Consider the following 13,809-nt stretch of genomic DNA (forward strand, 5'->3'; position numbering starts at 1 on the left):
GCACTACCCAGCCTGTTAGCGATCACTTGCTGCCGTTCCAGTTAATTGTTAATAAAACCAATTTAACTACGTGTCCATCCTGGTGTACTGGTCTAGAAGTCCTCCAAGCTTCCTTCCAGTCCTACGATCCGATGTTCTCATTCCGTAGTACAACTTGTCAATGCAACAAGACTCCATTCTCAACATTTTTTTAAAAAGTCCCCATCCAATTTTTTTTTTTTTTAAAAAAAGACGCTGGGAAAAAGGGAAAAAATATACTTCAATTTCAAGCTTAGAGATGATTTTAAGTCCCAGAGGAAAATGAAGCAATTTAGTGGCTGCTGGCCTAACGCAGGAAAGGTTAGAAGATTAAAAGACCAACTGCTGTTTGGGTAAGTGGTTGATAATTGCACGACCTAGCAATTACTGAGCTTGGTCTCCTGGTCTTGTCTTACCTTCTTTTTACCTCGTGTGCCATCAGGGTTGATTCGAAATGTCCCCGAATTTACAGTCCTTCTTGGTCCAATTTTCTTGATCTCATACTCCAACTCATCAGCAAGAGCCCTACATGCTGCAGAGTGCAAAGGAAAAGGAATACGGAGAGACATCCTCATTCCAAAAAATCCCAATAGAAAAATACGACAAAAACAGGGTGTGTGTGCGTGCGTACGTGTGTGAAAAACTGACACAAATACTGAGAGAGCTGTTTGCAGTCAAAGCGTCTTCCAAAACATGGGCTTACATAGCCATTCAAACATGTTGTCACCAAGAAGTATTAATATATTTAATAATTTAACCTTAATAATTAAGGTTAAAGCTACTGCCTTATAGACAGACTCCCCAGGTTCAAATCCCGGCAAGGGTATGGCTAGCTGATGGGAGCAAAATAGTTTGAAATAGATCTATACTAGTCTGCCTTCCTTTTCATTATCAGCAAACGTGTGTTACACATATAGAATATAGTTTGTCAGCTACATTAAAAAAATTAACTGCCTTGTATATGGCTCCTGGAGGGGCCGAGAGGCAAAAAAGAAACAGTATGCTTCCTCACATAATTGGGTGATTTGACAGGAAAAATCATGTAACTCTTCCCTGTACAAGCTGAGAGGAGGAGAACCTGTGGTCTAGAGGTTAAAGATACTGACTTACAGGCAGACTCCCCTGTACAGGTTCAAATATCAGTAAGGATATCGCTAGCTGATAAGAGCAAAATAGCTTTAAATAGATCTATACTAGCCTCCCTTCCTTTTCATTATCAGTAAAAATATGCTACATACATACACACACATGTGTGTGTGTAACATATTTTTGCTGATAATGAAAAAGAAGGGAGACTACTAAAGATCTATTTCAGACTTATTTGCCTTAATCAGGTAGCCACACCCTTACTGGGATTTGAACCTGGGGCCTCTGCCTTGTAAGGCAGTGGCCTTAGCCTCTAGGCTACAGGATCATCTCCTGTATCACCTCCTATATATATAATCCGGGCCAGAAACTCACTGTAGTTTTCTTCTGAGAATAATTCTTGGAAAGAAGATTTGGACACCAAAGTGTCATGTGCAGTGTTGATGGCATAGATGACAACAGCTATTTTATTGGAGGGAGAGATAATTCTTGTACCTTGATAGAAGCCACATTTTAAAGATTGGTTGTGCCTGAGATGGCACCATCTGGAGCCTTGCATGTAGTAAGCCAGGTTATACGGCTGCAGCTAAATGTTATCCCCTTGTCATTTATTCTCTTGGAAACAAAACTAATATGTGTCCCAAAGAAAAAAAAAATTGTACTCATTCATAATTTGCTAAATTATGAAATGCCTGAAGCTAACCAGATAAGATATTCAAACGCAATGTGTAGAGAAGAGAAAGGGAAAAGCAGTGCCAAAGCCGACAGTTCGTAAAAAGGTTGCAAGTGACGGAATTGGCAGCTGAACCTGGCAACTTTGAGATGTGTGAACTTCAGCTCCCGGGGTCCTTATAAATGGCCATGATAGTTATGGAGTGCTGGGATTTGAAGTCCAAACATCTCAAAGCTGCCATGATGGTTATGGAATGCTGGGATTTGAAGTCCAAACATCTCAAAGCTGCCATGATGGTTATGGAATGCTGGGATTTGAAGTCCAGACATCTCAAAGCTGCCATGATGGTTATGGAATGCTGGGATTTGAAGTCCAAACATCTCAAAGCTGCCATAACACCTCAACAGTGCCACAGGCTTATAGCATCCATGCCACGCCGCAATAAGGCAGTAATTGCTGCAAAAGAGGTCCAAGTCAAGTACCATGTACATATGCATGCTTATACTTTTCAGATGTCTTATATTGTTCTATGTACAATCTTTGTTTTATTAATCGCATGTAATATTCTAATAGTCTGAGATGGTAGATTTTGGCTGTCCCATAATCATCACAATTATGACAAATCACAAGCTTGAAATATTTTGCCTTGCATGTTATGAATATCTCTCCTATATTAAGTTTCACCTTTTAAGTTACATTACTGAAATGAATGAACGTTTGCACGATATTCTAATTTTTTGAGTTTCACTTGTAAATGCCTACGTGGCATAACTGAACACACTCAAAACCATAGAAATGGTGGTAGACTTTAGGAGAAATCTTTCCATCCTTACAATAGTAGACAACACAGTATCACCGTATTCTATTCTATTCTATTCTATTCTATTCTATTCCATTCCATTCCAATACTAGACAACACAGTAGCACCGTATTCTATTCCATTCCATTCCAATACTAGACAACACAGTATCACCGTATTCAATTCTATTCTATTCCATTCCATTCCAATACTAGACAACGCAGTATCACCGTATTCTATTCTATTCTATTCCATTCCATTCCATTCAGCCTGGTTACTTGAGGGACTGCTGTCTCTCACAATATCTATCCAGCAGATGTTTGATCCTGTACAGCTAGTACACTCTGGATTCCTTTGATCAAACAATGCTATCTATTGGGACCCTGGAAACACGCCTCCTATGAAGCAGCACTTGCCCCTCTGGAATGAGATCCCCCTGAGATTGAAAGGTCCATAAAGACCCCTAAGGTTTTTGGCAAAGAAGACCCTTCCCTTCTTTGCCCTTGCCATCTTAGAAACATAGAAACATAGAAGACTGATGGCAGAAAAAGACCTCATGATCCATCTAGTCTGCCCTTATACTATTTTCTGTATTTTATCTTAGGATGACTATATGTTTATCCCAGGCATGTTTAAGTTCAGTTACTGTGGATTTACCAACCACGTATGCTGGGAGTTTGTTCCAAGAATCTCCTACTGTTTCAGTAAAATAATATTTTCTCACGTTGTTTTTGATCTTTACCCCAAAAGCAATGTGAGAAAATATTATCTTCTTTCCTCATCTATTCTTTATTATCTTAATTTATTTAATTTACATCGCCTGCCATTTTTTTTATAAACCCTTCAAGGAGGTGAACATATCTAATGCACCTTCTTCTATTTTCTATTCTCCTTCTTTCTATTTTCTCAACAGCAGCAATCTTGAGAGACAGGTTGGACAGAGAGAGAGTGAGTGGCCCAAAGTCACCCAGTTGGTTTTCATCCCTAAAAGGCAGGACTAGGAATCCCACTTTCCTGGCAATTAGTCTAAAGTCGCTCAGTTGCTTTCACGCCTAAGGCGGGATTGGAATTCACACTATCCTGGTGATTGGTCTAAAGCCATGATGGAGAACCTATGCCATGCGTGCCACAAGTGGTGCATGGAGACATATCTGCTGGCACGCGAGCCATTGCCTTAGCGCAGCTCCAGTGCACGTGTGGGTGCCCGCATGATTTTTGGCTTGCATGGAGGCTCTGGGAGGACCTTTTTGGGCCCCAGGGGGGCAGGAGTGGGTTTTTTATCTTCCCTGAGCTCCATGAAAGCCTCTGGAGCCTGGGGAGGGTGAAAAATGAGCGTGCCAAGCCCACTGGAAGTCAGAAAAAGGGGGATCGGGGGCACGTGGAGGTGTATTGAATATGGGTGTGGGCACACGCACACGTGCAATAGCGCATGTGCACTATTTTGGCACCCAAGGAAAAAAAGGTTTGCCATCACTGGTCTAAAGCCTGGGGTCAAGCTCGATCACTTCCCATGATGTCACATGACCAGGGATGGATTGCCATTACCCCCACTACTGATGCACTGCGCACGCAGCTTTGGTTCTCTTGTGGGCAAGCAGCACTATGCGTGTACATCCTAGCATGCGCAGGAAGCAAAAACATGCTGAAATCATGTGAGGGGATGTGTGCGCACATGAAATTTCAGTGATATTTTTGCTTCCGTGCATGCAAGTCTCCGGAGAGAGGTGGCATACAAATTCAATCAATCAATCAATAATCCCTAAAATCTTGCACCCACGCATGTCCCCTTGTGAGATTTTTCTTCTATGCATGTGCACGAAGCAAAAATTCAAACAAGTAACAAAAAAAGATGGCAGCACCCATAGGACTGGCACCGTAGCGGCTGCGTGCAAATTGTGCAATCTGGCATTCGCTGCCAGTGCGTCGTCCCCTACCATACCAGTATCAACCCACTACTGCATACGATGTATCGCAATGTTTTTTTGGCCTTTACAGAGCTGGGGAGGGCATGGCCTGTGCGTGATGCATCTGGCCCGCAGACCACCAGTTTGATACCCCTAATCCAGTGATGGCGAACCTATGGCACGGGTGCCATAGGTGGCAAGTGGAGCCATATCTGCTGGCACATGAGCTGTCGCCCTAGCTCAGCTCCAGTGTGCATGTGTGTGACAGCCAGCTGACTTTTGGCTCACACAGAGGCTCTGGGAGGGCGTTTTTGGCTTCCAGAGAGCCTCCGGAGGGAAGGGCGTTTTTACCCTACCCCGGCTCCAGGGAAGCCTTTGGAGTCTGGTGAGGGCAAAACATGAGCCTACTGGGCCAACCAGAAGTTGGGAAACAGGACGTTTTTGGCTTCCGGGGAGGCAGGGGAAGGTCTTTTGCCCTTCCTAGGCATTGAATTATAGGTGTGGGCACTCGCACATGCGTGATATGTGCACCCACACTCTTTTGTCACCCAAGGAGAAAAAAGTTCACTATCACTGTCCTAATCTAAAGTTATCCGGTTGACTTTCATGCCTATGACACGAAACTCTACCATCGCCTAGTGACTGACCCAAAGTCACCCAGTCAGTTTTTAGGACTAGAACTCATTGCCCAGTTCCTATCCTGCTTTCTTTCTTTCTTTCTTTCTTTCTTTCTTTCTTTCTTTCTTTCTTCATTCATTCATTCATTCATTTATTTATTCATTGGATTTGTATGCCGCCCCTCTCCGTGGACTCGGGGCGGCTAACAACAGGGATAAAAACAGAATTTAAAAATCCAATACTAAAACAGCTAAAAACCTTTGTTATAAAACCAATCATACATACAAACATACCATGCATAAATTGTAGAAGCCTAGGGGGGGAAATTATCTTAGTTCCCCCATGCCTGATGGCAGAGGTGGGTTTTGAGGAGCTTACGAAAGGCAAGGAGGGTGGGGGCTATTCTAATCTCTGGGGGGAGTTGGTTCCAGAGGGCCGGGGCCACCACATAGAAGGCTCTTCCCCTGGGCCCCGCCAACCGACATTGTTTAGTTGATGGGATCTGGAGAAGGCCCACTCTGTGGGACTTAACTGGTCGCTGGCATTCGTGCGGCAGAAGGCGGTCCCTGCTTTAACCACTATTATTTACATAAGAACATAACAACATAAAAAGAGCCATGCTGAATCATGCCAAAGCCCATCGAGTCCAGCATTCTGTGTCACACAATGGACCAGCAATTGACCCTGGGGATCTTGAGCAGAAAGAGAAGGCAAGACCCTCCCTTTCCCTTGACCCCCAACAAACGATACTCAAGGTAATCCTGCCTGCCTCAACCAACATAGAGGCAGCACATGGACATCCGTTTTAATAACCATCGATTTACAATGGATATTGTATTGTGATTTCTATCTTTGATTGCTGTCAGCTGCCCAGAATTATTAAAAGTCAGGTAGCAAAGAAATTTAATTTATCCTCATGATCACATCATACTGAAGCTATCATTTAGGCTCTTTCTGCAATTTCCATGCGGTTTTACCATCCATTCTTCTTATTTGCCAGGAGATATTATTTCCTTCTTTTCCCATTCCATCCCCTACCGAAATCATGCCGCGATTGTACAAGTATCAGAAAATTATCCAATTGCAAAAAAATCTACAGATTATAATTTATATCTTCAACTGCCTGCAAGATATATTTTTAATTATACTTGGCAGACATAAAGTTTTCCTTCACAACCTCAGAAGCCAATTTATTTGGCTTTTGAGGCTAAGGGGATTCCTCCCCCACTGTAATACCAGTGTCAGGAAAGTTTTGGCACTTTTTATAATTTGGCAAGACATTGATTATTTGATTGTGTTTTTAGCATTTGCGGTAGTTCAGAAAAGGAAAGAAACCATAAAAATGAATACTGATATTATTCTTGCTGTAGAGTTACAATAACAGTATCTTGCAAATCTGAAGATGCCTCCCTACTCTCTGCCTTTATCTTATTGGGTTGATTTATTAATCGAACTTACAGTTAAAGGTCTTAGCTTCAAGGAACTCTGGGCTATCTTATCAGAGATGCTTTCCCCGGTTAGAATTCTACTCCTTTCTCTTATCTAACCCATTATTTTGGTTGCAGCTCTTCCTCCTTTTTTCCCCCCTCAAGGCTATCCTCATAGCTGCATTGCAGGTAGGAAAAAATGAAAGCAATTAATTTTCTGACTCTTTCCAAGGGTTGAGAGTGACCTATATGTCAAGGCATCTCCAACTCCAAGGCCAGAGTGATGGGAAAGCAAGCAAGCCAAACTCACATCCATCCCCCGCATCAGTCAGTGGAAAAATTGTCTCCCACGAAACTGATCCTAGGTGTCAAAAAAGTTGGGGACCACTGTCCTAAGTGTTAGTGTGAAGGTATCAAGTGGAGAAGTATCATAAGCTATTTTCAGATTCCTGTGTTCAACTTTCTCTCAAACCCACCCATCCATCCACCCATCGATTCACATTGCATACCTACTGCAACTTTTACCCAACCCATCATCAGATTGCTTCAGACAAGATGGACTTCTTAAAGATGGTACCTTGGTTCCCCCTTAGCAGGAAGTATTTATTATTTTTATTAATTAGATCTCTATGCCGCACTTCTCGAGACGACTCGAGTATTTGTTTGTTTGTTTGTTTGTTTGTTTGTTTGTTTCTTTGGTTTGATTTGTATGCCGCCCCTCTCCGTAGACTCGGGGCGGCTAACAACAGCAAAAAGACAATATGAACAAATCTAATATTAAAAGTAATGTAAAAAACCCCCAATTTAAGAAACCAATCATACATACAGACATACCATGCATAAATTTTATAAGCCTGGGGGGAAGGGAATATCTGAATTCCCCCATGCCTGACGACAGAAGTGGGTTTTAAGAAGCTTACGAAAGGCAAGGAGGGTGGGGGCAATTTTAATCTCTGGGGGGAGTTGATTCCAAAGGGCCGGGGCCACCACAGAGAAGGCTCTTCCCCTGGGTCCCGCCAGATGACATTGTTTCGTCGATGGGACCCGAGAAGGCCAACTCTGTGGGACCTAACTGGTCACTGGGATTCGTGCGGCAGAAGACAGTCCTGGAGATATTCTGGTCCGATGCCATGAAGGGCTTTATAGGTCATAACCAATACTTTGAATTGTGACCGGAAACCGATCAGCAACCAATGCAGACTGCAGAGTGTTGGTGTGACATGGGCATATTTAGGAAGGCCCATGATAGCTCTCGCAGTATGAGAGAAACAGCTTCCTATCTCCTATTGACCCTTCCTTGAATAAGTGGCCTTGACTAAGGTGACCAGATTTTAATATTGGTAAATATTATTTATTGGTAAATATTTAATATTGGACACCATTGATGGAGGTGGTGGTTATTGATTCTTGAGCCATCCAGAATGAATAAAGTATTTAATTTCTCTCAGTGGTGGGAGAGGTTCATTCCCTCTCCAAGTGCTCAGAGAAAGGAAGGACTTTATTCACTCTGGACTGCCCAGAGTGAATAAAGTGCTTCCTTTCTCTTGGCGTGTCATGCATTCTTTCTAAAAACCGGAACTTTTTTAAAAAATCGGGACTTTAAAAGTCTGGTCACCTTAGGCTTGACCCAATTGGCTACCCTGATTAGCCAGCTTGGTTTCTCCCCCAGAAAAATATGAATATTTCTAATAATAATAATAATAATAATAATAATAATAATAATAATAATAATAACAACAACAACAACAATAATAATAATGACGATAATTTATTAGATTTATATGCCACCCCTCTCCGAAGACTCAGGGCGGCTCACAACAATAACAAATACAGTAACAGTAATTCAAATCTAATTAATAAAAAATAGAATTAAAACCCCAACACAGTCATACCATTCTCAAGTGCTTAGAGTCAGAAGAGGGGGGAGTTAATCTCCCCATGCCTGGCGGCATAGGTGAGTCTTTAACATCTTATATTTATCTTTAACACTTATATTTTATCCATGAAATTCTCTTAAGAGTTAATGCAATTCTCTCCCACCCCTGCCTTTCTCTCCAAAACTTTCTAAAGGAACTTATCAGGAAAAGAAGGAGGGAAACACAAGTGGTTTTTTCCCTATTTGGCCCTCGGGCTAAAAGAAGCATTACAAATATTAATGAGTAGAGAAATAGCCCTCTTATACTATATCTCAGGTTCTAGAACAGGGATAGGCAAAGTTGGCTCTTCTATGACTTGTGGACTTCAACTCCCAGAATTCCTGAGCTGATCATGCTAGCTTAGGAATTCTGGGAGTTGAAGTCCTATGTCATAGAAGAGCCAACTTTGCCTACCCCTGTTCTAGATACAGGTAGTCCTTGATGTATGACCCCAATTGACCCCAATACTTCTATTGCTAAGTGAGAAAGTTGCTAAGTGAATTTTGCTCTTTTCTATGATTTTTCTTGCTGCAGTTGTTAAAGGAATCAAAATGGTTGTAGTTGTAACAATGTTAGTAATAAGGTCTTTAAGTGAATCTGGATTCCCCATTGATTTTGCTTGCCAGAAAGTTGCAAAAGGCAATCACATGACACTGCATCCATCATAAATATGAACCAGTTGCACAAATTCAATTTTGATCATATAACCATGAAAATGTAGCAACGGTTGTAAATGTAAAAATAAGACACTTTTTCCCTGTGCCATTGTAATTTTAGACGCTAAATGAACTGCTGTAATTTAAGAACCATCTCTATGGTGATTGAGGACCCTGCCAAAACTCTACTCCAACTCAATCTGTTCTGTTCTGGGACATGTTCATGGCAAATTGATATTTGATTTCTGATTTAATAAGATTTCAGACCATCCACCACTATCCACATCTGGCTAAAATAGAGAACTACAAGGAAATAAGGAATTTTCAAAGAATTGAGAAAATGTGGAGTGGAAATATTGGGATGGATTGAATCAGCACCTGATATAGCACCTTCCTGATATAGTGTGCACTATGACTGCTGTTAGGTAATAACAACAACAACAACAAAGTTGGAATTGACCTTGGAAGTCTTCTAGCTTAAGCAGGAAACCCTACACCACTTCAGACAAATGGTTATCCAACATCTTCTTAAAAACTTCCAGTGTTGGGGCATTCACAACTTCTGGAGGCAAGCTGTTCCACTGATTAATTGTTCTAACTCTCAGGAAATTTCGCCTTAGTTCTAAGTTGCTTCTCTCCTTGGTTCAGCTTCTACCCATTGCTTCTTGTTCTTCCCTCAGGTGCCTTGGAGAATAGCTTGACTCCCTCTTCTTTGTGGCAACCTCTGAGATATTGGAACATGCTATTATGTCTTCCCTGGTCCTTCTTTTCCTTAAACTAGACACACCCAGTTCCTGCAATGGTTCTTCATATATTTTAGCCTAATCATCTTTATTGCTCTTCTCTGCACTTTTTCTAGGTTTGCAAGTATTAATCCTGCTGACTGAAATAGAAAGCTGTTTCTGTAGGAAGAATGACATCTAATTTTGTTTCTTTCTTTTTAAAAAAAAAAAAATAGGCTAGTTAAAAAAATAGTGCATAGTATCATAGAGATGGAAGGGACCTTGATACTTTCTATTCCAACCCTGTACTCAGTGGTGGGATTGAAAAAAATTAGCAACCAATTCGCTGCCCAGTTGTTTAGTGGGTATGGCCAGGGAGATGTGGTCTACTCAGCCTCCTGAACCACAGGCTCCAGAGACTTTCCTCCAGATTTCAGGAGGGTGAAACGGCCTCTCCTGAACACCGGAGCCCCTATTTCCCTCTCCCAAAACTAAGGTGTGTCTTATACTCTAGTGCATCTTACACTCTGAAAGATAGGGTAAATGGAACACTTGCCTCTACATGTGATGAAATAAAAGCTACATTTTCCCAGAGGGAAGAGGGAAGTTTTGTTTTGAGTCTAGTTAGAGATTTGGCATCTTTTGAAGGGGAATACCATATATTCTGGAACAATTACCCATCCCACTTTCCAGAAGAAATTGTGGCCCAATAAAGTGTCAAAAGATAACAAAATCTACTCTAACAAAGCTCATAATCTATTGCCTGGGGAATGGCCTTGGCTGATTGGTTGTTTCAGCACAGACTATTTAGTCCCTAATCAAATTTTGCAGTTAGAATTACTATTGGCTGTTTTGTTCTCATTAAACCGTACTGGAATTATTGCGCAGCCACCCTTGCATGGAGTAGTTAAAAGCTAAACCCGATTATAAATTCCAGCTACAGGCTGGATGGGCTAAAACCAACCATTAAAAACCCCTCAGAAGATGAAGGGTAAATGCAGGGGTCCTAATGTTACCTACCTAGACCTGATGAAATCTGTATTATTATTTTAAATTTATCACTGTGTGCAGCTGCTAACCTGAAATGTGCCTGGTGATATAAGACAGGTGGGGAGAGGGGGGGAAGGGAAAAATAAATAAAGAAAGAAAGAAAGAAAGAAAGAAAGAAAGAAAGAAAGAAAGAAAGAAAGAAAAATTAAACAGCTAAAAGTATTGTTGGTCTTATAGGTTGATTTGGGTTTGGGTTGAGGGGAAATCTAATAGGTTGAATGATTGCTTTTCATTTGAAGTGGCTATGTCTCAGCCCCTATAATTTGCTTGGAGTAAGACTTAATGAGTAAAAATATGTCTAGAAAGATTTTTCTCATTTAGTTTATTTTATACTGCTCAAAAAAATTAAAGGGAACACTCAAAGAACACAGCCTAGATCTGAATGAATGAAATATTCTCATTGAATACTTTGTTCTGTACAAAGTGGAATGTGTACAACAGCATGTGAAATTGATCATCCATCAGTATTGCTTCCTAAGTGGATAGTTTGATTTCATAGAAGTTTGATTTATTTGGAGTTATATTGTGTTAACTGTTCCCTTTATTTTTTTAAGCAGTGTATTTTCCGAGATCCCATCTTTCTGCTTCTAAATTTAATTGCCTCAGAACTACACAAGGATCAGTATGATGCAATTGCATCTTCATTACACACACCTGCTCAGGTGTCTCACTCTGGAGAAGGCTGGTAGGATGTTTTATATTTATTGCACTGGTGGATAACACAATATTTCCTCTTACTTACTTAACAATCTTGCTGAACTGCAATTCCTAACCTTTCTCATTGCCTCGTTGCCAGTCGGGTTGCTGGGAATTGAAGTTCTGAATATCATATTCTCCAAGTCCCAAAAATTGCATTTGTTTGTTTATTTGTTATTTACTTATTGGGCTAGAAAATCAAAGCAATAAACAAAATCCTAATCAAGGAATTACAAAGTCAGATAAACAAGCAACAATAGACAACTCTCTAATGAAGAAACCAACAAGAACAACTCCCACCAAATCTATCAGGGTAAATAACTAATATATAATATATGTACCCTGTGAGCCGCCCTGAGTCTTCGGAAAAGGGTGGCATACAAGTCTAATAAATAATATAAAATAATAATAATAATAATAATAATAATAATAATAATAATAATAATAATAATAAACAGAGAGCAAACCCATTGCCTTCTAGTACTATTGAAGTTAGCTAGATGGGTAATGAAATGTCTATAAGAAAACAACCATACTGAGTGAGCACCAATGACCGCACAGTTCAAGCCTGAGCTACAAACATTTTCTTCTATCAAAATCAAATCAGCCTGGATAGAGCATTCTGTGGCTGGGATGCCCTCACCAAAAAGGCCCTGTCTCACTTTTCCATGACCAGTTTTTGCTAGATTGTAAAGGTGCCTTAAGATCTATACTGAATTATTAATGTGGAAGCAGTGTGGTGTTATTAATAAATACTAATTAAGACATTGCTCAGAATTACAGCCACAGACATCTTCCCCAAACCTATATAATTTATGTATGGTATGTTTGTATGTATGTCTTGTTTTTAAATAAGGGTTTTTAAAAATATATTCGATTTGTTATTGTACATTGTTTTTATTATTGCTGTGAGCCGCCTTGAGTCTAAGAGAGGGGCGGCATACAAATCTAAATAATAATAATGATAATAATAATAATAATAATAATAATAATAATAATAATATGCTAATGCTAATGCTAATGCTAATGCTAATGCTAATGTATTGGACCCAAATCAGCATGGCTTTACTGAAGGCAAATCATGTCAGACTAATCTCATTGATTTCTTTGACTATGTCACAAAGGTGTTGGATGAAGGTGGTGCCGTGGATATTGCCTACCTGGACTTCAGCAAAGCCTTTGATACGGTTCCACATAAAGAGCTGATAGATAAATTAGTGAAGATTGGACTTAATCCCTGGATAGTTCAATGGATTTGCAGCTGGCTGAAGCGTAGACATCAGAGAGTTATTGTTAATGGCGAGTATTCTGAGCAGAGTCAGGTTAAAAGCGGTGTGCCACAAGGGTCTGTTCTGGGTCCTATTCTTTTTAATATATTTGTGAGTGACATAGGGGAAGGTTTGGTAGGGAAGGTTTGCCTATTTGCCGATAACTCTAAAGTGTGCAATAGGGTTGATATTCCTGGAGGCGTCTGTAATATGGTAAATGATTTAGCTTTACTAGATAAATGGTCTAAGCAATGGAAACTGCAGTTTAATGTTTCCAAATGTAAAATAATGCACTTGGGGAAAAGGAATCCTCAATCTGAGTATTGTATTGGCAGTTCTGTGTTGGCAAATACTTCAAAAGAAAAGGATTTAGGGGTAGTGATTTCTGACAGTCTCAAAATGGGTGAACAGTGCAGTCAGGCGGTAGGGAAAGCAAGTAGGATGCTTGGCTGCATAGCTAGAGGTATAACAAGCAGGAAGAGGGAGATTATGATCCCACTATATAGAATGCTGGTGAGACCACATTTGGAATACTGTGTTCAGTTCTGGAGACCTCACCTACAAAAAGATATTGACAAAATTGAACGGGTCCAAAGACGGGCTACAAGAATGGTGGAAGGTCTTAAGCATAAAACGTATCAGGAAAGACTTAATGAACTCAATCTGTATAGTCTGGAGGACAGAAGGAAAAGGGGGGACATGATCGAAACATTTAAATATATTAAAGGGTTAAATAAGGTCCAGGAGGGAAGTGTTTTTAATAGGAAAGTGAACACAAGAACAAGGGGACACAATCTGAAGTTAGTTGGGGGAAAGACCAAAAGCAACATGAGAAAATATTATTTTACTGAAAGAGTAGTAGATCCTTGGAACAAACTTCCAGCAGACGTGGTAGATAAATCCACAGTAACTGAATTTAAACATGCCTGGGATAAACATATATCCATCCTAAGATAAAATACAGAAAATAGTATAA

The 13,809-nt window shown here is 40.3% G+C and overlaps 1 protein-coding gene across 1 annotated transcript in view; it reads right to left on the reverse strand.

Moving 5' to 3' along the window:
* The window catches only part of CNPY1 (canopy FGF signaling regulator 1), a 77,757-nt gene that overhangs the window by 39,802 nt on the left and 24,146 nt on the right, over positions 1-13,809 (reverse strand). Inside the window, exon 3 of the mRNA XM_070728282.1 lies at positions 435-550. Coding sequence (XP_070584383.1) covers positions 435-550 — 116 coding nt within the window. The remainder of the gene's footprint in view (positions 1-434; positions 551-13,809) is intronic.

This window comes from Erythrolamprus reginae, chromosome Z (genome assembly GCF_031021105.1).
Source record: "Erythrolamprus reginae isolate rEryReg1 chromosome Z, rEryReg1.hap1, whole genome shotgun sequence".
Lineage (NCBI taxonomy): Eukaryota > Metazoa > Chordata > Lepidosauria > Squamata > Dipsadidae > Erythrolamprus > Erythrolamprus reginae.